The 27,753-nt window shown below is 38.1% G+C and overlaps 1 protein-coding gene across 1 annotated transcript in view; it reads right to left on the minus strand.

Annotated features, from left to right (window-relative positions):
- SNX14 (sorting nexin 14) overlaps window positions 1-27,753 on the minus strand; it is a 55,008-nt gene that overhangs the window by 1,136 nt on the left and 26,119 nt on the right. Inside the window, exons 16-27 of the mRNA XM_031052773.2 lie at window positions 21,206-21,338; window positions 15,851-16,052; window positions 14,836-14,919; window positions 14,599-14,699; window positions 14,186-14,297; window positions 12,674-12,714; window positions 12,379-12,498; window positions 3,576-3,699; window positions 2,912-3,076; window positions 1,986-2,081; window positions 1,213-1,304; window positions 1,002-1,058 (exon numbers count right to left, since the gene is read on the minus strand). Of these exons, the coding sequence (XP_030908633.2) occupies window positions 1,002-1,058; window positions 1,213-1,304; window positions 1,986-2,081; window positions 2,912-3,076; window positions 3,576-3,699; window positions 12,379-12,498; window positions 12,674-12,714; window positions 14,186-14,297; window positions 14,599-14,699; window positions 14,836-14,919; window positions 15,851-16,052; window positions 21,206-21,338 (1,327 nt within the window). The remainder of the gene's footprint in view (window positions 1-1,001; window positions 1,059-1,212; window positions 1,305-1,985; window positions 2,082-2,911; window positions 3,077-3,575; window positions 3,700-12,378; window positions 12,499-12,673; window positions 12,715-14,185; window positions 14,298-14,598; window positions 14,700-14,835; window positions 14,920-15,850; window positions 16,053-21,205; window positions 21,339-27,753) is intronic.

Here is a 27,753-nt window from a genome sequence, read left to right on the forward strand (position 1 = left end):
TCATAGATATGCATTATTAGCTGCTGAGATACAAAACAGTTCAGCAGAGTAAAACAGCAGGGTTAAGTCAGGTACTTCCTGCAGCATACAAGTCTCCAAGCTACCTCCTTGGTTGGTTGGGCCTTCTTTTGTTTTTAACTGTTTGAACACTGAGGCGAGGAGGCAGCTATAGAGATGGTGCACAAAGTGGGTTAGATTTGCTAAGCAGGCCTCATTTCAGTGAGAACTATGGGAGATACCCCAGCTTGTTCTGACATCTAACATTAGTTTCTGTTTATTATGCAAAATAAATGGCTGCTGGCACTCTGCAATCCTCAGACACAGGGCACATGCAACGAACACCTAAGTGAGGGGTTTGTTTGGTTTTTTTTACATCTAGTTAACTAGCTAACATCTCCTGCTTACCATGGAGACCAAACAGTAAAATTGCTATATAAAACTCAGTGAAGGTTTTATATACATAAGTACAAATACCATATGGATCACAAACCTAGTGAGATGTGTTTACATAGCACTTTGTGCTGTGTGAATTCTTTATCTGTTTAGTTGGAGTCAACACTGCAGTGACTAAACTAGAGGTAAGAAACCCTCCTGCCAAATACTCTTAAGAAAAATGCTGAAGCTCAACCTGAGCTCTGCATCTGGAATTCACTTCCTAAAGCAGGAAATGCATAAAACAATTCAGCAAAAAACTGAAGACAATTAATCAAAGAGAAAGGCACAAAGATCCTGACTACTTATTCCTCTGTCTAAGCCTACTGAAAGGAAACTGAGACTTTGTGTATGTGAGACAAATGGGCCTAAACTGATCTGGAAAGAGCTAATCAACAAAAAATGTAGATAATCCAGATTCTGATGATTTTAGTACTTTGGTAAAGCACGTATTTCCCACCAAATTTACAGTTAGTATTAAAAGGGAACAGCAGCAAAAATACACGAACAGCCAAGACTCATTAGCAGCTTGAAGAATTCTGCAGGTCCTCAACAGAGTTAACACATACCTTACTTAGCTCCGGAAAGAGCTCTTGAATCCCTATGTCCAGCAGAACATAAGTTAACTGAAAGAAAATAAAGAAAATTAAGAATACTCCAAGGTAAAATTACTGAGTTTTATTTTAACTCTGAATTAGAGCTCACTCCTCTGTCTGAGCCATACATTCACGTCAGGAAATTCTGAGCCAAAAGGCAGGTTTCTCACATGTTCCAAATTACCTGTTTGTTGAGCACTGGTTGCTGCATTCCATCAAACAGAAGCCTGATGCCTTCGTATTTAGCCTCTTCCCCAATGCACTTGCCTATTAAATCTAGACCAGATACCAACAAGAAATAACTTAAGTCATTAGGAAGCATAGCAAAACAGCTATACAAGGCTGTTACAGAGCTCCAGTAATTTAAAAAAACAAAGCTTAAATTAAAGAAAGTTCAAGTTTTATCCACCTAAAACAGTATATGCAAAATAAACGCTCCTTTGGTTCCACCTTTATTCCTCTTTCTTTCAGGGCTGCACACCTAAATAGTTACTACACTTTTTATAATATCAGTGTATTTCCTAATGCATCCTTTGATAAACCACAAACTGATTTCTTTTTATTACTTTCTGAATAACTTAGCAAATGGGCCCCTGGTTTAGAGAGTGTAAGGATGGCTCAGATTTGTCTTCCAACTTTACAGCATGTCTTTCTCAACAGATTTCATTTGGATAAAATACAAACCATAGGAGCATTCTAAAGTTGAAAAATTATGGTATTAAGTACATTTGTAATGCTCTGGATTTCCATCATGTCTTTCTTAATCATGATGCTACAACCTTAGTCAGCAACACTTAAGTGATGGAACTGAAGTCTGGGATTTTTACCCCCAGTATTTTAGTCAAATCTTAGCAGAGTAAGTATTTTTTGATTTGGGAAGCTTTGTGACTGTATTTGGGTTATATATTTCCTTGAATAATTAACCATATTCATTCAGAGAGCCATGAAATACAGAACCTGGAATGTATCGCATCATTTCTTCAAAAGTCTGCTTTGCTCGCTTCTGTTTATCCTGGAGAGAGCGAGGTTCAGTATTTTCACAGAACACGGCATCTGCAGCAAAGACACATTAAAAAGAACCTCTCCTTTAGGCAATTATGTATCACTGCCATCTAAAATATCTTTTAGGTTATGGCTGCTGAGTTGAGCTTCTTTTTTGTATGCTCTTGACTGTAAGGGAATTCTAGCCTTACCAGATTCAGCCTTTCCCTTACATTAACCTGATAAAATCCAAAATACCTCTCCTGTGTGGAGGACAACCATCTTTTCCCGGTTTGTTTCCACGCTTTTCAGACTTTTATAGCATTATGTTCTAGGTTTAAATCAATTATGATTTAGATTTTTTTATGATCTCCACAATTACAATTTGCATTATACTTTCAAAACTGTAAGCAATGCATACTGCTTGTGCAAAACCACTCTTGAAGTATCAAAAATTTCAGATTTACCTATGAATGAGAACTGCTCTTCATCAGAAATACAACACACTCAGGTTTTAGGCTCTGAAAAACTTACTCCTGTCCTTTTTTGTCTTTCACAAGTGCTCTTTTTGGCTTGATAAGGAGAGAGCTGTCTTGATACCAGAGCTTTGGCCAGATGTGTTGAATAGATGAGAATGCAGTCAGATAACACTTCCCAACAGTTGTGAGATAATGTTACTATTCATATTATATTTTTCTGGAATCATCACTGACAGATAACATAGCTGACTCAGCATCTTTCCACAACAAACTTTTGGAATCTCTTTATAGGCCACTTGATTTTTGGAATTTCATTTGCTTCCTCAAGCATTGCAAAGTTTAGTTCTTGGAAACATAACAGAAGTGTTCTCAAATATCAAACTAAAGCAGTATTTTCACATCAAAGATATAACTTTTACGAACCTCTTAGCAGTGTTATCAGAGAAACCAACCGGTGCTCCTCAAATAGCTGTTCTAACTTACAATGCAAGTAATAGTCTGTGTACAGTTCCAATGTATTTTTTAAGAGAATTCTTCCTCCCATCAGGAGATGATGCAGCCAGTCAGGAATGTGGAAAACTACCCTACCTGCAAAGTTACAGTGACACATGTTTATCAGGTTCTCCTAATACTGATGACAAAGAAATCACTTATTCAAAAGAAAGATTTCAAGCAAGCAAGTAATGTTAGTTTTGTTAGTGTAACACCAAAAAAAAAATAATCAGCATTCTCCAGATTATTTATCAAATACTTCCTGCTTCCCTTAGCTATTTTTATTAATTAGCTACCAAAGCACACAAGCAACCTAGGCACGTCCGAGAAAAGGGAAGGGTCCTACTTGCATAGCTCGTACTATGAAATAAGTAACAAAAAGATATAAAACAACTGAGGAATAATGAATGATAAATTATGAGATTTTAGTACAGCAATGAAGTCTTTTAAAAAAAATGGCTGTTCCTAAATTGTATATTGTCAGGCTTGCAAGTGCTGAATTATACATGGGTGCTACAAGGGAATTTTATTTCTTACCAAAGAACATGAACTTCTTATTTAGCATGAAGTATAATTAAGAGAAATCACTTCTTACCAATATACATTAAATAGTCATAGACCCCTTCTACAGTCATCATTTCCATGAAGTAGTTCTGATTTTGTCGTCTTTCTGTATTCTCAGACCGGTTTGCATTATTCTTGAATAAATCATTGAAGAGCTAAAAGCAGAAGCATCAGACTAAAACCAGTGCATTCAAAGGCAAAAGGATAGCCATTGGTTCTTTGGGTTGGTATTTTCTTTTTTAACTAGAAGGACTAGAAGTACCATTCTTCTAGAACTTTCAGAGAAAAAAAAAATCAGTTTTCCTTTTATTATTTCTTTTTAAAAAGTGCTTAACTTTCAAAATGGGGGGAAATAATCTCATTACACTATAGTATTTCACATATGCATATAGTTCCATATATATAACCACATTACATTAAAATAGCCACATTACATTACATATTGGCAGCATGTCACATGTTGCCAAGATACCCAATAAACAAAACACCTGGAATCAACAAATCAGCAGGGTGACCGAGACATAAATTCATGAGCTCTTTCGATCCCGATACCTTCGTGTATCTAGACTTATCCCAGGCTTTCATTCCTTTGATGCATCCCATTCTACCAATGAGGGCATAAAGGATGAGGCGTTTGTTAGCCTTAAATCACAGAGGAACCATAAGACATCCAAATGTTCCTAAAATTTCTCTTTGGCTACCATACTGGAACAGGTTACCCAGAGAAGCTGTGGCTGCCCAATCCCTGGCAGTGTTCAAGGCCAAGCTGGACAGGGCTTCGGGTAACCTGGTCTAGTGGGAGGTGTCCCTGTTCATGGCAGGGAATTGGAAGAAGATGATCTTTAGGATCCCTTTCAACCTAAACCATTCTGTGATTCTGTGATGATTTTGAAATAAATACAATAGTTTCTGGACAAAATATCCAACTTCTTACAAAGAGAAAGCCCCCATTCCCCCTGCCAGCTTGATTATTTATGGCAAAAGCTTCATAAATCTTGGGGAGTTACTGAAGTTTTGGTTCCTTTCAATTTATTCCACTTCCCATTTTATTCCTTTACCCTTCTATTTTCCCATGTTATCACCACCACAATTCCTACATTTCCTCACCTTTGGTTATTCCCAAAAGATATTATTATAATACTTGTAAAATCCCACAAGGCTTTTCCCTGCATCCCATTAAGCAATACCACCTAGGAGGTACTCCTTACCACCTAGGAAGTACTCCTGGTCTCCCCCAAGTCTGTGGGCTTCAGCAGCTGAAAAGGATTTCTCTGAATCCTGAGGCTCTCCACATTTAATAATACCTAGCAATGAGCATTAACAATTTATTTTAAATTATCTTATCCCAGAAAGTGTTGATGTAAAGATAAAAAAGAATTTATACAAAATACTCCGCATTATGAAGAGAAAGTTCAAAAGTTTATGCCAGGCTTCTAAAAATACAACCCAGAACTAGAAGCAAATGCGATGTAATTATAGCGTTGCCTTGCCCGAGATGATTGCTACTGACACAGAATTTTCTGCATTGCTTCCAAATTAAAAATAATTCCAAGCAACAGGAAACAATTTGCTTATATGTAGCTCACTTACTGGAGCACAATTCTCCTTGAAATATGTAAGTCCATAAACCAGATCCAAATCACAACAGGCTCCGAATCATGCAAGCCTCTTAACAGAACAGTCTGCATTCTTAGGAAAAATTACATCAGGAAATCTGGCAAGACGCAGCTTTTGACTCATACTTCTTTAGGCTCACTCTTTTGTTACGTGCTGAACTGCTGGTATTATCTTCACAAAGTTCACTCAAACTAAACAACACCAAGTTATTACATAAATTGCTTGAAAGAGCCAATATCGTTAATGCACTGGTGGATGACTGGTATCCAGGAAAAGTAACAAACCTAAAAAGAACACATAATTATTCACGCCCACTGTATGAAAGCGTCCCTGGTATGTTGTTTAAAAAAACCTGTATAAACTGAAGTCTATATCCTCCTCTATCCTAAAATTGAGACACTAGGAAAATCTTAGTTGAATTACTGTAATTTAAACAAGAGCCTCATTTATTTTTTAGCTACACGCCATGACCTGATGGAGGTGATACACACTGAGACAAATCAAAGCAGCCCATTGTGCAATGTAGATGTAGGTTCAGAGGAGTGCGTACAGGCCAAACTAAATCATTAACAGCAGTCTGGTACGTGATCTATAAAAAAACCCTTATCAAACATGAAGGCCATCTTAGGGCGAAGCTTTTGACTTTCAAGTGTTATTTCAACTTCCACCCAAACCAGAAGCAGCAACTTTTGAACATTCTATGTACCTTGGGGAGCAGGCTCCCCAGAGGCACTCCGAGACCTAACGGGGGTGAGAACCAGCAGTGGGCTCTTCCCATTATTTAGATTTTTTAAAATTTTATCTAGATAGATATCTAGATAGATAGGTATTAGGAAGAAATTGTTCCCTGTGAGGGTGCTGAGGCCCTGGCACAGTATGCCCAGAGAAGCTGTGGCTGCCCTATCCCTGGCAATGTTCAAAGCCAGGCTGGAGGGAGCTTTGAGCAACCTGGTCTAGTGGAAGATGTCCCTGCCCGTGGCAAGGGGGTTGAAACTGGATGAGCTTTAAGGATACTTCCAACCCAAACCATTCTGTGATTCTATGGTACCTCTGGACATGAATAATCTGTCTTGCACCTTAAATATAATGGTTCATTGATCATTGTCAAGCTTTGAAAGCTCAAGACTCTTGCACACGGTATTTCAGAAAGCAACAGCAGGCGAATGAATGCTGGAATTACTGAGCCAATGTGCAGTTTTCATGAAGTCTATACTTTGCACTTGTACAAGCATGTGTCCTACAGTCATCAGCAATGTTTCTGAAAGATGCAGCAGTCATAACACAAAGTGTTATTACATCTCTTTTTAGGTGTTTTGCACTTTCCAGGACTTTGGCTCAGAGGAAAGCCAAGTGATAAACATACAATTGAACATCTCATGCAAAAGTTGAGATTATATTCACAATTTGGATAAGCATGGGATTTTGCTTCTAAATGTTTCTGCACATATTAACATTTGAGACATGATACAATGCTCACTGTTGTAATTAGCTAAAGATAAGCAACACAAACTCCAGTGCCCTCATTATTCACCTCTTTAAGATTAAACAGTTACAGTGATTGTAACCATGAAATACTCTTAAAAGGCTTTCAATGAGGAAATTCCATGGATTGGTACCAGTTAATAATGGAAGCCAAGCTTCTGAAGTAAATGAAAGATAGAAGGCCTGTATTAAGAAAAAGACCAAACAGCCTATATACTGTACCTTGATGGGAAAAGCTAGCAAAATAAGTATGAATGCTTACGCGCCTAATAGAAAAAAAGTGACTCACCGGTTAGTGAGTGCATACGCAAATATACGCCCATAGGTGTGAAGTTTATGAAGGCAATACCATGATAATGAACAATATCCACAGCCAGAGGCATGAACTTTTCCACTGTTTTTCCTGTTCATTTGCAAAGTACAGGTGACTATACCAAAATGGCAAGAACAAAGAACATACATAGTGTGGGACCCACATCACTTGGTGTAATGAAAAGCGATCGTGACTTTCTCCAAGTAACTATGCATAAAAACCCATTCTACTGTTTGTGTTCCAAAAACTGTTTTCATTGCTGTTGGCAGGTCTTCACAAGTGAGCAGAACAAGGCCTTTGTAGGCATATTTTGCAAAATCTGCATCAACTGAGAAGTCCTGATGTACTCCAGCAAGTCTGACAGAAGTATGTTCAGAAGACAATCATGCTGCTCACAGACCTTCAGAATAGAAACACAGCTGGGATAGCCAGAAATCCTGTTGGTACCCCTAGCAGGGGGGAACAGGGTTGTTTATTTGCTTGTTCATTTTTACCAGGGAGGTTGGTAACTCTTTTAATCCATCTGATCTGATATAGGATCAAAACAAATTGCTATTGGCTGTACTTAAAGTTGACTACCCACATTCATTATTGCTTTTAACTGTAAGTCTTTCTACCAATATTCAAAATACACACACCAGGAATACCCAAAATGAAGCAGCATGCAGAAAATCCTTCCAAGAAGTAGGCACATTCCTGATTGAACTCAGGCTTTCACCTGCCTCCACATTCTTTCAGCTATGTCTTATTCAGGCTGTTGATGAAGACATAGCCTGGGTGTACCCTATTCACGGCAACAGAGTTGGCAGCACAAGCACTGAGGAATGTGTACTGTACTCTCGGCAAATTCCAGCACATTGATACTAGAATAAACAGCTCTCCCTCCTCAGAGCAGCCTTCCAGTATCTAAAGGGGCCCTACAAGGATGCTGGGGAGGGACTCTTCATCAGGGACTGTAGTGATAGGAACAAGGGGTAATGAGTTTAAACTTTAACTGGGGAAGTTTAGGTTGGATACAAGGAAGAAGCTCTTTACTGTGAAGGTGGTGAGGCACTGGAACAGGTTGCCCAAGTAAGTGGTAAATGCCATGGACCTGTTGGATAGGGTCCAAAGGAGGGCTATAGAAATTATCAGAGACATGGAACACCTTTCCTGTAAGGAAAGGTTGAGAGAGTTGGCCTTGTTCAGCCTGGAGAAGACTCTGGGGAGATGTTATTGCAGCCTTTCAGTTCTTAAAAGGGGCCTTTAAGAAGGATGGGGAAAGACTTTTTAGCAGGGCCTGTTGTGACAGGACAAGGAATAATGGTTTTAAGCTACAAGAGGGGAGAGTCAGGCTGGAAGGGAAAAAGAAATTCTGTATACTCAGGGTGGTAAAATACTGGCACAGGTTGCCCAGAGAGGTGGTGGATGCACTATACCTGGAGAGATTCAAGGCCAGGCTGGATGTGGTTCTGGGCAACCTGATCTAATTGAACATGTCCCTGTTCATTGCAGGGGCATTGGACTAGACCTTTGAAGGTCCCTTCTGAAACAAACTATTCTATGATTCTATGATTGATTCTATACAGGTAGCTCACAGAATTCTGGTAGACTTTTAGCACTCATGCACATCAGCAGGGGGTAAGGATGCCAGGCTGCTGCACAGCACTTGTATCTTTGTGATTAAGTCATGTGGCACAACAGAAATGAAACTACAGAACTGAACAACTGAAGTCAATGCCACATATGTCTGGGGGGTAGAAAGGGGTGTTACCTCACTCTATCTTTGGTCTTGCCTTTGGACTGAACACCCTTGGTGCCTGCATTCAAAGACAGCATTTTCCAGCGCAGTTTCATCTGAAATAACTACAGTTAATGAGTTCTAAGACAATTCCCTAGCATGAGAGATAATGCTATAAACAGAGATGATCAGATTTGCTTTCAAAAAGCATCACTAATCTGAAATAGAACAGTTTAGCAGATTAAATCAGTGTGGCTTACAAATCAAATCCAAGGAGTGACAAGATGTAAATGGCACATTGCCCTGGCACCTGGTACAAAGCTTTGCCCAAGTACAGACTGATTTGAGAAAGAGAAAACTGTCTTCCAAAGAAAGTGCAAACACCCTAACACATCAGCAAGAGGGATAGATTTCACAATGTGTGTGGGAAGACTTAGCAGAGACTGTAACACAATACACATCACAGTCTGGGATATCAGATCTCTAATAATTAGTTATTGATTGATTAAGTGTGTGCACTCTAGCTAAACTGACATATGGGAACTTAGCGAGAAAGCAGTCAGCACATGAATTCCTTATGCATACATGTCTCTGCTGGTCAAAATTGGTAGTATAATTTGAGGACAAACAGTTCATAAATCTGATCATTGCAGCATCTGTCTTGCAGCATCACCCCAAGGCAAAGTGTCTCAAGTGCCCATCATTAAGTAATAATTATAGCTCTGCAAGGAAACATACCGAAATCTGAAACTTTCCATCCATTTACAGCCAATGTCTCCCGCAAACAAAACAGATTTCATTTGTGAAAGAATAGAGAAAATCTAAAATATATGTAGAACCAATAACTTATTCATAAAACAACTACCTAGAATACCTTAGAAAAACAGTGGACTGACTTTCACAATAGATAGTGAAGAAGGGAGAGCTGGGGCTAGCCTCATCTGTTTTGCTCTCTGCAAAGAAAGTCATGTCATGACAGAAGCACCTCTTACAGGATAATCAGCAGTACCAGCAACAACCTGCGACTCTTGACTCTACAAACTTGTTTCTCCACAGGAGTACATACACAAACAGTCAGTGGTGATAAGGAGGTTTTCCCCACAACAGTATTTCTGAAAATGACATCTGAAAACAGAAGCAGTAACAATCTATTTTGTTTAAGGAAAACTTAGTATTCCAGAAGGAAAGTTGAAGTGCAGGCAACGTTTTGCTTTCCTGAGATCACCTTGGTTGAAAAGAATCAGGAAAACCTCATTTCAGAGTTTGAATTTCAGTACACATGTTCTTTTACAGGAATAACATACTGACACTTCAGAGAATAAGCTTACATTTTAACTGAGCAATGCTATATTTTTTAACCATGTACAATCCAAAAAAGTTTTGTATACCTCTTTAAAGAATTAATTTTAATCCTTTAGTAAAGGTTTTGAAAGAAAAGTACAGAAAGAACCCTGTATTCATAGGAATGCCTCGGAGTACAAAGCTTGTTGCTCAATTATATTACTTAAATATGTTAAATGCATTAAAACTACTAACTTTAGTAGTTCCTGACAGATCATAGTAAAGTAGTATCTGATAGTTCACAGCATGCTGTAGTACACTGTCAGCTGTTTTATAAAACCCATCTGAAGTATATACTGCATATACTGCTTCTGGCACAAGTCAAAATCTCTACATATGAGTTTTAAGTCTGCTGATACATTTATACCCCTTCAATTAGACAACAACAGCAAAGTATCTTAACCTTGGAAATGGTGTTCAAGGTAAGGAAGGACTTGAAATGAAAACTACTACTTCTGCGTGTGCACGTATGTAAGCTGACACTACAGTATTGGCTGTAGTAATTCAGATTTCATGTTTAGAAGATGAAATCTAAACAAATGGCTAAATTTAGCTGCCATTGTACTTGATCAGTATAAATGTTTTATGGCTGCAAATTCTGTAAATGTCATAACACTATAAAAATATCCATGGTGAAGGAAACGAAAAAGTCCACTTTCTCAACAGCCCGTCACCACCAAGAACCATGAAGAGATGCTGGGCTTCTAGCTCTTGTAAGAAAAGAACAAATACAGACAGCACTTTTCAACAGTATTCTTCAAGCCTCTAACTATTTTCAACTGAAAAAAAAAAAATAGAAAAGGTTCAGGAGCTGGATGCAGTTTCTCTACAGGTATTCACTCTAAATAGATTTCCTTTTGTGAATTTGCCCAGTCTCACCTTACGGTTGTTTAAGCTGCTAGCATTCACAACATCTTTGGGCAAAGAATTCCGCAAATGTACTAACCATTACAAGAGCTACCACTTACTGTTCTGAGCCAGGCTTTTACCGTCCCTATTTAATGCCTTAGCTTTTGCACTAGAAGAGAGCAAAGGAAAAAAAAACCCTAAACAATCTTTACCCTGTCCTCTCATGCTATGCATTATTCTCTAGACTCATCCATCTCTAGTTTATCACCTTGCAAAAGGAAGTGTCCCAGCTTATACAAAATCATAGACTTGTTTAGATTGGAAGGGACCTTAATAAAGTCCAACTGTTAACCAAGTCCACCACTAAACCATGTCCCTACGTGACACATCTTTTAAATATCTCCAGGGATGGTGACTCAATCACTTCCCTTGGCAGCCTGTGCCAGTGCTTGATAATCTTTTCAGTGAAGAAATTTTTCCTCATCCAATTTAAACCACCCCTGGTGCAACATGAGGCCATTTCTTCTCATTCTATCACTTGTTACTTGGGGAAAAAAAGACTAACACCCACATGGCCCAGTTTCAACTTCTTTCCAAAGCAAGCAAGATAGCAGAAAAGCTTCTAGCACTGAGTTTTCTTTTAGAACCTCTCAAATGACAAAGTGGATGCACATTAAACATTTTGTTCCAAACCACACCAACTCTGTAACACTGAGTTTGGGTCTCTAAAATCCTGGTCCAGAAACAGTATTCTGCTGTAAATTCCACAAATACATTAACAACCTAAAGCAGTCTAGCACAGAAATATAAAGACCAGTGTCTTTTTAAAGCCCCTGAAGGTAACGAAGGTCTTTCAAGTAAGTTTTACCAGGCTTTAGCCAAAAATACAGGAAGACTATGAAAGGAAGTATCTTTCCCTATAATCAAGTAAAAGGTTAAAATTGGAAGTGCTGGGCTTTAACTGTGGCAATGTTAAGAGAGAGAAACCATACGTAAGTTATACAATTAACCTATTATGTATGCCAGATATCAGTGAACTGTATACTAATATTTTAAAGGCAGGTAAGTATCAGCACCATGACAAATTTAGCTTGTAGCACTTAGAAAAGTCACTTTCAAACACTCAAGCTCTTCACTTCAAAAAGGAAGCTCACTCATGGCATTAAAATGTTCCCCATTTTGCACCTTTGCCTTCCCTCTTCTTTTCTCTGTACTTCCCAGGCTCTCTACTCTGTATCCTTATCTCCAAAACCAACTAGAATTGGAAAAAAACCCCATCAAAACCAAAAAACAACAAAACAAAAAAACCCACAACCCTCAAAAATCATTCAGACTAAGATATTTACAACACAGAAGATGATAAAGCTCTCTGCACTATTATTTTCTCTCTTGTGTGAAAAGATACAGATAGGTAAGCTATATTTATGCTTTTTCCTGTTTGTTATTTGCATTTTCAAAATATGGTCATTTTCCCAACACCTTGAAGTAGGTAGGTGAGATGATTTACTCTACCTTCTTGTTGTTTTCAGAAGTTGGACTCAATATGGTAAGTTCAGGTCTACTTGGTTTAGGCTTGGGAGATTCACAGGAGTTGATAAAATTCATGATGAATGGCTCCAAATGCTGACCTTTCTGAAATAAGACATGAACAACACATCACTTCAATAATTATAAGAAGGGGGAAAGACCAAAGAAACCAACCCCTCAACTGAGTTTCCAAACAATTTTTTGACTAGCCTATAAGTTAGTAAGCATGTAAAATTAGTTATTGAAATTAAAATGTTGGCAGCCTGGAAGCCTTACTCACCTCTTTCATCAGCTTTCCTGGAACAGATTTTATAATTTTACCTATAATTAGAAACAGACAAAAACTTTCTATTAACACTGCCTGATCTTAAAGACATTTTGCTCTGCTACATTTTATATGCTCATTGTCTAGTACTGAATTTAAAATAAAACAGTTTTTTAAAACTGTATTTTTTTTCTAATCTGGCACAAACAACTACGAAAATAAAGTCTCCCACGTATCCAGCTTACAGCTTAGTGCTTAGTACTCTTCAAGAAGATACCTAAAATATGAAAAATACACAGATGAATACCTGAATACATTTTTTTTCTAAGAATGAAAGTACTCCAGATCTACCTTTGTAATTTTTATAGAGGCTCAAACATAAACAGCTATAGCATTGTAACAGCAGTATTATGTGACACCAGAATAGCTAAAGCTTTCTGTATTTTTTCATCCTTTATAAACATTTATCACAAAAAATTATATTCTCCACTTTCCCTGGCAATAATCAGATCATCTAGAGAGAACATGGATCCACTCTTGAAAATACTGGTGAGTAAAGTTTCACAAATTGGATAGACTACAGCTGGGGTCTTAATCAGTTCTTCTGTCCTGTTATGGCTATGAAGATACAGAACAGTAACTTTGAATGCTGAAAAATGAAAGTGTCTAGGATTAGTTTTATTTTAAGCACTACATTTACAGTAATAGTTTTCTTATCTACATGTCATTAAATCTGGAACTTGCACTGGAAAGTATGTACAATGATCAAATGATAATAGTAAGATTGCTCATTCTCCCCAAAAGCCTACTTAAAATGCCAAGACTTGTTAAAATGTTTTGTTGGTTTTTGTTGGGGTTGTTTGGGTTTTTTTTGGGAAGTGAAGCATAGTATCAGACATGAGATGCATTACAGTGAACACCATAATTATAAGCTTTTTTTTTTACAATGTAGTTGGATCTATAGGGGAGATCTGAAATAAAATGAAACCATTTAACTGGAGGATAACCACAAAAATCTCATTCAACAACCGAGTAAGCACACTTAGACAATGATCACTCCAGCAGGTTCACACCAGAACAGATTTTAATCAACTACCACCCAAAGGTGTTTTATATTACAAAATCATTTGTACCATCACACCTGTAAACAATGACTGACTTGTGCAGATATGACTCCTCACAATACCATAAAGTTGTCCTCAACTCTGATATTTGTTAGATTTTTGTTTGCTTGCTGACACAAAAATTCAAAAGCAACTTCAATACTTTTTCCATAATCTCAAAGTGTCTTTTTCTTCAAGGAAAAGGTATCAGCATATCTTGCTTGCTGAGCTATAACTTTAAGGGCTGTGAAGGAGCAGAGTTATTTCCCTTGTCCTTAACCTTACCCAAGTTACCTACTCTTCCTATCTACTCTACTATCTACTACTTGTTATCTGCTCTACTATCTATTCATTATTCCTATCATTCAACTGCAGCATTTACAGCATTACTATTTATCAGGATAAACAATTAACATATACATACCAAGATTCACATCAGGCAACATTTTATCAAGAAACTGAGTCTCTCCTCCATTAGGGGACAGAAAGTCAGCTAGCAGCTGGCTGTTACTAAGTTCTGGATGTTGCAGAAGTTTCTTTGAGACAGAAGGAAATAAAAAAGCCTAAGTATTTTAAAATTAATCTTTAAAAATCAATTTTTGTACAGCAAGAAGATATTGAAAGAGCATTATATTATCATAGATATTGTCATCTGCTTCTGCTTTCAGTCACATTAAATTTTAACAAGTTTTATTTCCCCACTTGATCCCTTTCTAAAAATCAAGTTAGTTAGAAACAAAACAAAAAAAAACCCCCACCAAACCAAATTTATACTCTTTTATTAGTTTTATATAATTAGTTTTAGAGTATTCTTTGCTCCAGAGGTTAGTTTGATACCTGCAGATATTCCTGAAACTCCTCTCTTTTGGATTTTAAGAACTCATAGTTCTTGGGGCCAATGATTCTCTTCGAGGGAAGCTGAGCATCAGGAAATGTACCTAATAAAGATATCAAATAGATTAACTTATTCTTGCAATGCAGCAAACATTGGTTTCATTATTTCAAATTTCAGCTCACTACTGAATGATAATCACAGCAGTGAGAAAATGGCTTTACAGATATTGGAGAACATACCATGAAACTCAGTGAGCTTCGACTCAAGTACGTAAAATTCAAGATACCTCCTGTAGACAGACCAGTGCTCAGGTTCATGCCCAACTGGGAAAAAAACAAAACACAACATTAAAAATAAACCTGGCTTTATGCCATTGAGACACAAATTATTATAGGAAAAAAAACTCAATTATATTAGTACCCCAAAATGCATTAAAAAAAATTCCAGCCAGGTAATTAGTGTTAAATTAAAATGCATACCTGGTAAATAGATATGGTACTAGCAAGGAAATTATAATCTTGTTTAGGGGAACCCTAAAATCTAAACAGTCCAATGTTGTATAACTTCAAAATTCATTAGGACTTTGTTAGATCTATTTTCAAACATTTAGCCAAATGATTTTACAAAAATACCACTTGTTGAATACAGTCCTCTGCACCATCCCATATCATGATCATTCTTCCTCCTAGAAGATATGACTATATAACTCTTGAAACACTTTGGTGTAGTATGGAAGCATTAGTACCACCAACACAAATCTGTGCAGCCCCAGGATGAGGCAGACTCTCCACTCAATATGGACGCATTACTATCTAGATACTGATGAACTATCTGCAAGCCAAAACCATTCCTAATAAGCAAAACATTTTCATTTCCCAAGAACTGTATTTTAAAACTTATATAAACAGTTATCTGTTGTTCACTTTTCCAAAGTTCAGAGTGGGCGAAAGGAAAATATGACAGGTCTTTACTAATATGAACTGTGGGATCAGGATTTTTGCAAGATAAACTCGTAAACTTTGGCATGAAGTCTAAATGGAACTGATTCATGCTGAGTCATCAGTTCTCAACTTGCAAATACTAGATGTGATCATTTAGCTGTCAAACACATTTCCTCATAACTTTCAAGTCATTATTTCAAAATCAGAAGAGCATGTATGCAAAATACACTGCAACACCCATCAGAATACAGCACTCTAGAATGTTTTGAGTTCACTTCTAAATGACACTTTACTTATTCACAACATTGCATACCTGCCCTTCTATCATTTCTCTCTACATCAATGCAGAATACAGGAATTCTCTCCTTTCTGTCTTTTCTTTCCAAGGAGGGATCATCAAAAAAATCTACATATGGGATGCTAATTTTCCACGCAGCAAGGTTGCGGGGTGTATTTGGGGTAGTAACAGCCTCCTCAGGAGAATCATCTTCCATCACCATAACACCTTCTTCAATCTGTAAAGAGTCAAACATCAATTTCAACTGTTCTAATTGGTACAGTCTACCTTTACAAACCTCGTATATGATAATGAAACATAAATCACACTTTTAAAGTGTGCCACTAAGTAATAAAAGAAAAAAAAAACAAACCATTACATTAATGGAGTTTCCATGTACACTAATTTTTATTTTCAGATCCACTGCAAATTAGTTTGAAATTAGCAGCATTTACAGAGATCTGAAAGTTTTTATAGTGTTATCAAGTTCCATAAACTGATACTTAAGGGGAAAGAGTGAGTGAGAGAGCAAAATACTAAAGGAAACAGCTAGAAGAAAGCCTTAGAGACAGACTGAATGCTACATGAACCAGCTTGGGTCCGGCAGATTTAGCTGCACTGCATTTTCCACCATACAAGGATGCAAACTGGAGATTTGAGATTACTAGGTCAGGCCAAGAAGCTAGGCAAACAACAAGAGATAGAAGCCAACAGTGCACCAAGCTAGCAGGTCTCCCATCCCCATAGCAGAGCACAATGGAGTATGTTGTAGACACACGAATCTGACTTGCTCTGCAAGGTACAACACAGCCACAACTGGGACTGAATTATTCTGCTGTCTAGGGAGCTTTTTAAAGCCATGTGCATTCTCCATCAGCTCCAGTTTCAGCATCTTGACCCCAGAAATGGATGCACCAGGGAGCAGCATGTGCCTAATCCTTGCTGGCATACCTTACATAGGGTAGTTCGAGTAGATGGAGCTCATAAACTCAGACTCTATGCCATAAAACATTAACACTGATTTTAACATATGCAAGCAGACTTTTAGAACCAGTGCCATTATTTCAAACTTGAACTGCAGTCCCAGTACTACACTGACACTCACTTTATGCTCCTAACACTGCTCATCACAGACAGGCTGAGCTGCCCAAAGGCAATCACCAATGACCCACTACCACACAGCACACTAGATTCTCAGGTCCCAGACAATGACAAAGGAAGTGCTACAAATCTTTTATGACCACAAACAACAAAGATTATCTTAAATACCTGGACTAAAAAAGCCAAGCTTCAGCAGCTACCCTCGGAAAGCTATTTATTTCTCTGACCAATGTGCAACCCAATTCGCATCTTCACCACACAAAAAAGAATAATAAAAATGACCCAAAGGAATGAACATTATTTTTGAGAAAGAAGAGCCGGCATCCATGGATAGAAGGGTAGGGCTGGCCTTGGACTCAAAATAGGTGACAAAGTAAAGCAGAATGAAGAATCTGTGGGGAGATTAGACCTCAATAAAGATGCACTGGGGCAAAATGTTCTTGTATTTTCACAACCATAGGCAAGCAGGTGGAAAAAAAAAAAGAAGAGTAGTTCTGCTTCCTTGCAAAACTGAAATCATTCATCACCCTGCCTCCAGCCTATGCACATGGCAACACCTTCCCCTTCCAACCACAATTTATAGAGCTATTAGGTCTGTAATGTTGAGATACGTTGGAGTTAAGCAACAATTCAAAAGTGCATTATTTCAGCAAGTCCTCACATAAAGACTTGAGAATACCACCACTTGTTAAATAGGGGATTTTAACATACGCATTTACAATGTGCAGAACTACAGCACACTGGAAAAAGCATGAATGCCACTTTCAACTCCATTTCCCTTAGCTTCATAATTTAAAGCCAAATTCCACTCAAAGGCCAAGCCTAGGTGGCTCAACAAGTTTTGCCTGTATTGGGAGAATCCAATTAATGCTTTAAGGCAATACAATTTTGGCTGTGTCTGCATTACAATATTCACATGATCATGACTCCACTGCAGCTGAAGCATAAATGGTTCAACACACATGAGCAATCTTTGTTCAGTTCTGTCTTGCCTTTGCATAATACTGAAATGATCCTTAACCTGGTTAAAGTGTGAGCATCTCTGTGGATCCACTAACTATCTTCTGAACACCTTTTTGCTTCCATTACCACATTTATTTGATAAAAAGAGAACCTGTGACAGGTGCAGAGCAGAGCTGCTGCAAAGAGACCATGCTCAGCTGTAGTGGTTCACAATTTTAGAGCTAAATCAGAGGCTGTGCTCTTTCACAAAACAAACACAAATAACCCCTAACTTGGAATGAACAATTTGGGCTTACAAACTGCAGGACAGACTTGCATCAGAGAATGGAATAAATAGCATAGATGATCTCTCATCTGCAACAACAGGGTTGTCAGGTAGCTTTACAATCGCAAAGCCTCTGTATGAGGTCTTACCCTTATTTTCCCCCTTCCCCAGGCTTCCTGCAGTTGTCACCACTAGATAGAAACAGCAGAACAGCATTTCAGGATAGCAACTTCAAGTCAGCAACACCCGAGCACTTCTGCAGATGGGGCACCATGAACTGGGTGCAGTTTGTACTCATTCCCTCACCCTGTGCAGGCTGAGCTATCAGCTGCCAAAATTATCACCTTATAATCTATCCTGACTTAATGTGTATATCTGCATTAGCACTCAATATATAGCCTCCATTAGGACGTCCTTCCAAAAATGCAAGATCATTCTAGAAACACTCAGACTTACCCAATTATGTAGTCCTTGACTGAACTAAGTGCTGAAGCACAGATGTGACTGAAACTCAACTCTTACTTGTGTTTTCTAATTATTTCTTTCCACATAATTTTCCACTGATTGTAGTCCTCATCTCCTCCTATTTATTTAGTTTCATACTAAACAGACTATGCTATTAGTTGATACAGTGATTACACTCCCAGAACTGCAGTCACTGTAAGGTTTAGAGCAGGTAGGAGGCAGTAGTCCTTGAAGTGCTCATAAAGAGGCCATAACCTTCTTCACTCAGCCCTTCCAAAGTTATATTTAATCATCAGCAAAGGTTCACAGGCTCATAACCTCTTTTCACTAGAAGCCTCACCTGATTTACAGCCCAGTTTTGGTTATCATCCTATGCAAATTCCCAAGCTTTTCCACTATGACAACCACAGCATTAACTGTAAGCCAAGATGCATGAATTCCTGGGGCTTTTAATCCTCTTTCTTGGTGGTCTGCTTAAGACCACCAAACCCCAAACAGGTTACCCCAGACTCTTTCCGTTTGTTTAATCCAACAAAGCCACAAATCAAGTCTACAGGTCTTCTGGTTGCCTTGGTAACAACAGCTGTGCTTTAACATGCAGAAGATCTTTTGCTGACAAAGATTCAGTGTGGTATCATGGAATATTTGAAATTTAACTGACAACTATTCAGTGTGGTTTCATGGAATTACTATTATCATATTAGCAGCTTACAAAGTGGCTGCCCAGAGCTACAGAAAGCGGCTAACACGTTTCTATGCCAACATGATTTCCTTAGACTAAATGGATGTTTCTGACAGGCTTTAGCTGCATCAACATGACTTTGTCAAAAGACTGACATTGTTCAGTTTCTTGTCACAATGCACATAACTCGTTTCACTGCCATGTTTCACCTTACATTTGCCTTGAACCCACAAAGCTTACATAACACCAATTACTTAAATACCTAATCAGAATCTGGGTAGGAGGAAGTAACTCCCACACCCTCCATATATAAGCTAATCAAAAAGTTGCTAAATCTGTATAATGCACTGCCACCATCTTGTAATTATACTCTAATTTCCCAGATCACATCTTTCATTTCTCACAGAGCTCTTCCTCTGACCCTGTGAATGTCTGCTAGGAAATCACACCTCAACATTTACTGTGACATTATTAATGCTGAATTCTGTATATTCAGTCTTCACTCAAGAAATGAAGTCACAGCTCTGTCCAGCTCTTCAGACACACAGCAGCTTTACAACAGTGTTTTCTTTAACAAATTCTTCTTCCCATCCACACTTACCAAGTGAAAGGACTTAAGTATTTCTTAAATTTTGTCTAATGTGGGTTTAGTTAAAAAGTAATATTCTCCATGTATTTAATGAAGGTACTTGAGACAATGCTGCACCTAAAAACTTTCATTCTTGCCTAGGCTAAAACCATTCTGTGTATTTGAAAACCTTCCTTAGTAATGATTAGACTCTATACTGTCTGTTTCAAGTAACTTCTTGTGCTCTGGCACAAAAACGTGTTTCTTCTTTGAGCTCCACTGCATTGATTATACTTCTACTAATTCTTATACTATAGGAGAATTATCCTTCCACATCCCTCGGCTAGCAGAATCTACAACAGGAATGGTGCAGAATTAACTATTTTTCATTAGAATCTTGTCTCAAAAAGAGAGGTTTCAGCAACAAGAACTTAATTAACCAAGAAATTAACTGCAATATGTCTGCCCCCTTAAAGGCATGACTTCATGAAGATTATAATTGCCTTTTTTCTTTTCCTCTTAAAGAAAAAAACCAAACCTATCTAGAGTTCTATGTGACTGAGTCCTTCCCACTGTCTTCTGAAAGTAAATAGGTGAATAATATAAACTCATAGTTACTATTTTATCTTTAGGCTATGGAGAATGAGCTAAAGCAAGGCGATAAATGCTTAAATGTTTTGTTTGTCAGGAAGAAATTCAAAAGGTAGAATTGGTAGACACACTGTAAAAAACACACAACTACTGTTAGTTTCTGACCAATTCCTTCCTCTTCCCTTCTTAAAATTTCCCATTTGTCCCCCATATGTGCTTCAGACACCAATGTCCTCTGAAATAATTCTGCCATTTGTTCCATTAATTGCTGTTTAGCATGAAAGAAAACCATTAGTTAAGGAAGACACCTGAAACAAATAGGACTATTTGGCTCCTGGCTGCATCACCACCCAACCTGACAGCAATTTCTCCACTAGTTCAAATATGGTTTTAAAGGTCTCATACGCCAGGCTTCAGATGAATTGCTGAGCACACAGTCCTAAAAATACCTTACTATCTAGAACTGTAAAATGCCATGGTAGGTTTTTAGAGAAAAATTCATTGCTTACAAAAGCGTCTGACACTTCTACCTTTAGTACTTCTCTGTACTAAAGCAATAAGCTCAAAGACACAGTAATCAGGAGTGTGGCCTTGGATTGTGAACTAATACAGGGGAAACAAGGTAACTTAATCAGAAGCCAGCACATAGAAACCTTGCACTGAAGTAAGAGAGCAGAAAAAGCAGAAACTTAGCATTTTCAAATAAGGAAAGAAACACAAAAGAGACTTAAAGACAAATGTAAAGCTTTTACTCACAAAGTCATCTTCTCCTTCATTTAAGTTATAGTTAGGCAACATAGCTCCTTCCATAGCAGAACTCTTAAATACACCTTTTATTTTGTTGCCTATTTTGCTGATTCCAAATGATTCTCCTCTCTTCTGTGTAGTCCTAGGATTACAGAAGCCAAAGTTCACTACACAAGGCATATCATTACACAGCAGCCCAGTAGGCCATTGCACATCATTTACAGATAGAGAAGCAACTGTATGAACAAGTAGCCAATATATTTACAATTCCACTGAAATTGAAATTAATTTATGACAAATTTTTCTCTGATTGATCAGCAAACTTTCTTGATTAGTTTTAAGAGATAAGGGATTCCCACAGGCTCAACCATGAGCAAACATAACACTCTTATAATAGCTTCCTAGTAATACAGGACATGAATAAACAATTACTTGTTTTAACAGCAGGAACTGTGGTATTGCTACAGGCATGTACACCAAGAAGGTCACTGGTTCTGTTCTTTTCCATGTACTCATATTTAAATATTTATCCACTCTTGCCAAGTACTGTAAATGGTGTACTCGGATGCCTTTTTGCCTTTTTTTTTTTTGTACAGAATTTTACAAGCATGTATCATTCAAGACAGAGCTCAACTTTTAAACATTAGGGACAGACAAAAGGAATGTGCAAGGAGCAAGACTGAGCATGACAGAAAACAGATGCAACTGAAAAATCTTGGCTTGAAGAGCCAGTCTGACTGAAAGATGAAGACTTTAAAATCTTGCCACTTATGACAAAGCACCCAAAAAGAATAAGGTATGGAAAAAGAAAAATAATTGAGCGGAATGCAGTCCGCACTGACAGAACAGATTTTACAGCATTCTTATGCCCTTACACAAGACCTGACACTGAAGATTATTTCTTACAGAGAAATGCTAGCAGTTCCAGAAAGAAAAATGTTTCTGCTGAATATGGAATCAGTCTAAGGTTACATGTGGTGTCTCAATACAGTTGATAGGAGAGTTAAAAATCAACACAGTGAAATGCAGCAGCAAAACTCAACTTTATAGACTACTGAGATCAAAAGCGCAATTTGTATTTTGGCAGAAAAAAAATAGTATGTATACATATATATATATATATATATATATATCCTAAGTGCTTCTTTTTCAGTTAAAATTAAAAAAAAAGTTACTAGCAACTAAACAGGAGCACCAATAGAACAGCAAGGACCAGCACATAAAGTATCTTCATCGCTCACAAGACCATGAGGACAACATCAGCTGCTGAATCAAATGTGCATGTTCGTGTTCCTAATGATCTTCCTGTTTACTGTTTTACCCAGACTGTATACATGACTAAACTTGTGTAAATAATCCACTGTTCCTGAATCTTTTGCTTTTCCTGTCTCCTATATTATCAGCTCCATCCAAAGCAAACAGGCACCAGCTATCTTATTTATCTCTGCTAAGCAAAGCTAAGGTCGCTTGGCTGTTTGTAGTCTAAATCCAAGTTTGAACAATTTTACTAAATTTTTAAACAACTGCTACGCTTTACTGTGCTGCACTGAACTATTCCATATTGTAGTACTGCCTGCATATTCACAGAATCATAGAATGGTTTGGGTTGGAAATGACCTCAAGATCATCCAGTTCCAACCCCCCTGCCATGGGCAGGGACACCTCACACTAAATCATACCATGCAAGGCTTCATCCAGCCCGGCCTTGAACACTGCCAGGGATGGAGGATTTACCACCTATTAGGTCAGTCTGTTCCAGTGCCTCATCACCCTTACAGTAAAGAACTTTGTTATATCTAACCTGAACTTCCCCTGTTTATAAATGTAAACACATTACCCCTTGTCCTATCACTACAGTCCCTGATGAAGCACTCCTCTCTGGCATCCTCATAGGCCTGCTTCCAGATACTAGAAGGCTGCTATGAGGTCTCCACACAGCCTTCCCTTCTCCAGGCTGAACAGCCCCAACTTTCTCAGCCTGTCTTCATACGGGAGGTGCTCCAGTCCCCTGATCATCCTCGTGGCCCTCCTCTGGACTTGTTCCAACAGTTCCATGTCTTTTTTATGTTGAAGACACCAGAACTGCACACAATACTCCAAGTGAGGTCTCACGAGAGCAGAGTAGAGGGGCAGGATCACCTCCTTTGACCTGCTGGTCACGCTTCTTTTGATGCAGCCCAGGATACGATTGGCTTTCTGGGCTGCAAGCGCACAATGAAGCTGGCTCATGTTCATTTTCTTATCGACCAACACCCCCAAGTCCTTCTCCACAGGGCAGCTCTGAATCTCTTCTCTGCCCAACCTGTAGCTGTGCCTGGGATTGCTCTGACCCAGGTGTAGGACCTTGCACTTGGCATGGTTAAACTTCACGAGGTTGGCATCAGCCCACCTCACAAGCGTGTCAAGGTCCCTCTGAATGCAATTCCTTCCCTCCAGCATATCAACAGAACCACACAGCTTGGTGTTGTCGGCAAACTTGCTGACACAATCCCATTGCCCATGTTGCCAACAAAGATATTGGACACGACTGGTCCCAACACCGACCCCTGAGGGACACCATTTGTTAACTGTCTCCAGCTGCACATTGGGCCATTGACCACAACTCTTTGTGTGCAGCCAGCCAGCCAGTTCTTTATCCACTGGGTGGTCCATCCATCAGATTCATGTCTCTCCAGTTTAGAGACAAGGATGTCTCTGAAGGATATTTTTCTAGAGCTTAAACACTGGGCTAGCAAAATACAAACCTTATTCAGACAAAACCAGCCAGCTTTTCAAGTAGGTTAATACTTCAGACTTCTGACTTGACTCTTGAAGAAGTTTTCATAATTCCTGTGAAAATTTGGTCAACAGTTCTTAAGGTTTTGACCAAAAACATTAATCTGCACAAGCTCAAAGACATGGCAAGAGTACTCCAAGCTCATATCAGTTATTTACTGTACTGATGGTGCTGCAGCTGAAGGCAGAATACAGCTCTGACTGTAATTTCAGTACTGAAGCATACTGGGCCAGGACTCAATGTGAGAGCTAGAAATCACCCTTTCTTGACCCAGTGCTGAGCCTGAAGATTATGCCTGATGAAACAGCAATCACTAAACTGGAAGAGGTATAAAGTGACAAATAAGGATGGGATTCTCTTCACAAAAAGAGACAAACTCAGAACAAACACTGGTGAGTAAGAAGAGACATGCTGGACAACATATGGAGAGAAAATAGGACTGGTTTGGCAAAAATCCTTAAGCAAGTTTGCAGAGCAACCAGATTAGATAAGCATGAAAAAAATCTGTGTATGTTAACAGAGATAGACAATAGGGTGATCCAAATCTTTAAGAAGCTGAACAAGAAAAAAATATATTAAAAAAAAGTATCAAGATCAAAATCTAATACATTCACTGGCTAAGTAGAAATGGCAGAAAGAACCTGAGGCTAGGTAGAAGGGAAGACATGGGAGTAGGACATGGTCAGGTTTATGGCATGAGGGAAGAAAGAGGAGAGGAGGTGGCCAGTTTAGAAGAGAGACCAAGTCTTTCCAAGACCTGTCAACTGCTACTGTCAACAAAGATATATACAAAACTCATATCACAGTCCTTCTAGTGCTGATCCAAGTAATAACATTGTTAGATCATAATTCTATAGTTGCTTTCTTGGCATGGCCCTGAGTAGATAGTCTACAGGCTATAGTATTCCTGATCAATGACGTAACTAGAGGTTGGAATACTTGTTTTTTATTTTTAAACACTTCGGAAGTCACACATACTTGTCATTAAAAAATTACAGTTGTTGTTCCCTCTATGGCTGGGAATTACAGACCAAAGATTGCATCAGTGCCACTATCGACTGTGGCATTCTTTAATTGTGGAAGGTTGTGAAATCATTTTCCTCCAGTATCCCTGCCTCATTCAGTTCACTGAACAGTCTTTTGCAAGAGATCAGCCAGGGCTTTGCAGCTCAAGAATGCTGTGATGAACCTCTGTGGGTCAAAACGTTACCAGATGAGTTGTATGTATCAGACAAGCTAGGTATTTACACACATGTGAAGCTGGAGTGCTATTTTCTTTTTGCAAAAACTCTGATACCCAATTAGGAGAAATGCTAAGAGCAGAGAGCTGCACTTAAAAAACCCAATAAATAGAAATCAATGAACTGCACTTATATCTCAAGTACTCCTTATTCCTCAACAATCTAGCAAGTTATAACTCCATACTCTGAACTGGCACACAAAAGATAAAAAATGTCTCTATACCTTGATTCCTGACATAGAATCATAGAATAGTTAGGGTTGGAAAGGACCTTAAGGTCATCAGTTCCAAACCCCTTGCCATGGGCAGGGACACCTCACACTAAACCATACCACCCAAGGCTTCATCCAACATGAAGTTGATAAATTTTCCTCAATACTTGAGAATGCTCCGAGTAATACACACAATACTGATGCTTCTAATAAATTCTAAGGAAAAACCCATAATGAAAACATTGTTTTCTGAGTTTGGACAGCATGTATTTAAAGAGGCATGAATAACGGTAAAACAAACCACTGAACAGCTATTGACGAGTGACCACAGACAATCCAGGATATATTATAAAAAATAGTATAAGTTGAAATCAAACTTGCAACAGTCACAAGAACAGCTGCAGAGAGAACTAATTTGGGGGATTGCTGGTTTTGAGTGCTTGAAAATATTCATAGAAAGTTTGTATTTGCATGCGATGTTAAGCAATGAACACCCTAGATACAGCTGTGCAACAAGCACTTAAGTGGATAAAATCTCAAACAGTATCTAGAAACGTGACATGGTGTAAAGTTAATTTTGGAGGAGTTAACAGTCTTGGGGAAAAGAAAAAAGCTTCAAGTTATGCAAATACATTCCAAAGGTAACAACAACAGACAAATTGTTAACAGCAAACAATATTAACACATTGCAAACTTGTGAAATTAGTAATCAAGCAATTTCTAAATACTTGTGAAGAGGACATAGGGAGTAAATCTTATTGTGGAGGAAAATGCAGTTTAGTCCAGAGCAGACATTCAAATGTGTTTTCACAAATAAAATGGGCAGGTAATTACTGTTGTAAAGGCTGTGTGATGCAGTCATGGTAGATGCAGCATAACTAACACACAACATTTATTGAGTGTTAGATTGACTTACCGGAAGTCATCCAAACTCAGGCTACTTCTGCAACAACAGGTACATAAATTACCTCAGAGCCCAGGAGAAAATAATGTTAAAGAAAAAAAAAATCAAATTTGACAGACCTATCCTAACAAAACTGAATAGGTTCAACCATCACTACAGATTAGTAAAAAACAAGGTACAGTGAGGAGCTCCTGACCTAAATCCTAACAAAGTGCAAAGTGAATGGTACCTGCACATTCCATCACCACAATCAGGGCCTTTGAATTCAAAAATCACCATTACTGGACACGTTCCAGTCTTCACTGACATTCAGCACAAGTGGTTATGATTTTATAGAGAATGGTTTCATTGATAAAGTTACCTGTAGTACCAAAAAGGCAGCTTTTTCTATAAACTATGTTCAGGAGTCATGTAGGAATCTAGTTCATTTGGCCAATACAAAGAAAAGGCTGGGGACTCATTTTATGTAATACCAGCACCCCCCTGTATCAGATATAGTAAAAAACACTTTAAAATATCTTTTTCATTATTATTACTATCTTTTCATTATTATATATTCATTATTTCACAGCTTTTAAGAACTGTCATGTATTTTTGACATTCTACATATCCCGGTACACAGAACCAATGCCTCAGCCATCAACTGAGTAATTCCAGCCAAGATTTTAAATGGATTAACCATAAACACAGTCACCATACCCATGATTTTAATTGACTGGAGCTACTGAATTTGGGATAAACTGACACGGGATTAAAATATTCACATTTTAGATTTTGTTTTACAAGAGGAAATAATGCTAAGGCATCTTACAGTCTCTTTAGTCATGTTAACTGTGAAGCTGGAAACATAACCTACCAAGTTGGAACTGATGGTGACAATCAATTACATTGTGCACTTCATCTTTGACTTGTTTGAATTTTATTACTATCCCAATGATGACAAATGAGGATGCATCTACTTCTATACGTGGTCACGATGTGTAGTAAAAAAGGCAGATATATAGTCATCCAGAAATCTGAGAGTTGAAATCATATAATGGCTTTTTTGCTTTGTTAGACTTCCAATACAGATTACCTTTAGGTAATGTAGTAATATATTACAAATACATAAATAAAAGAGAGGGAGAGGGAATTCTTGTCCTCTCTTCCACACACCCAAAATTAATTCACCAGAATTGGAATTTAAAACATCAGTTTTTATTGGCCACACACATAAAAGATGAGGTGGAAAATATCAGTTACGGAGCTAAACTGTTGACAGCCACAGCTAGCTATCAAGTTCCCCGAATATCTTCAAATGTGGCTTCTTCACACTCCAGAAATACATGGGACTTCTCATGTCCCTTGGGAGTTTTCATAGCACATTATTCATCCTATCTGTACACAAAAAGCTACAGTTATTTTGCACAGTTCAAAGTGATGCAA

The sequence above is a fragment of the Melopsittacus undulatus genome, chromosome 3 (genome assembly GCF_012275295.1).
Source record: "Melopsittacus undulatus isolate bMelUnd1 chromosome 3, bMelUnd1.mat.Z, whole genome shotgun sequence".
NCBI classification, from domain to species: Eukaryota; Metazoa; Chordata; class Aves; order Psittaciformes; family Psittaculidae; genus Melopsittacus; species Melopsittacus undulatus.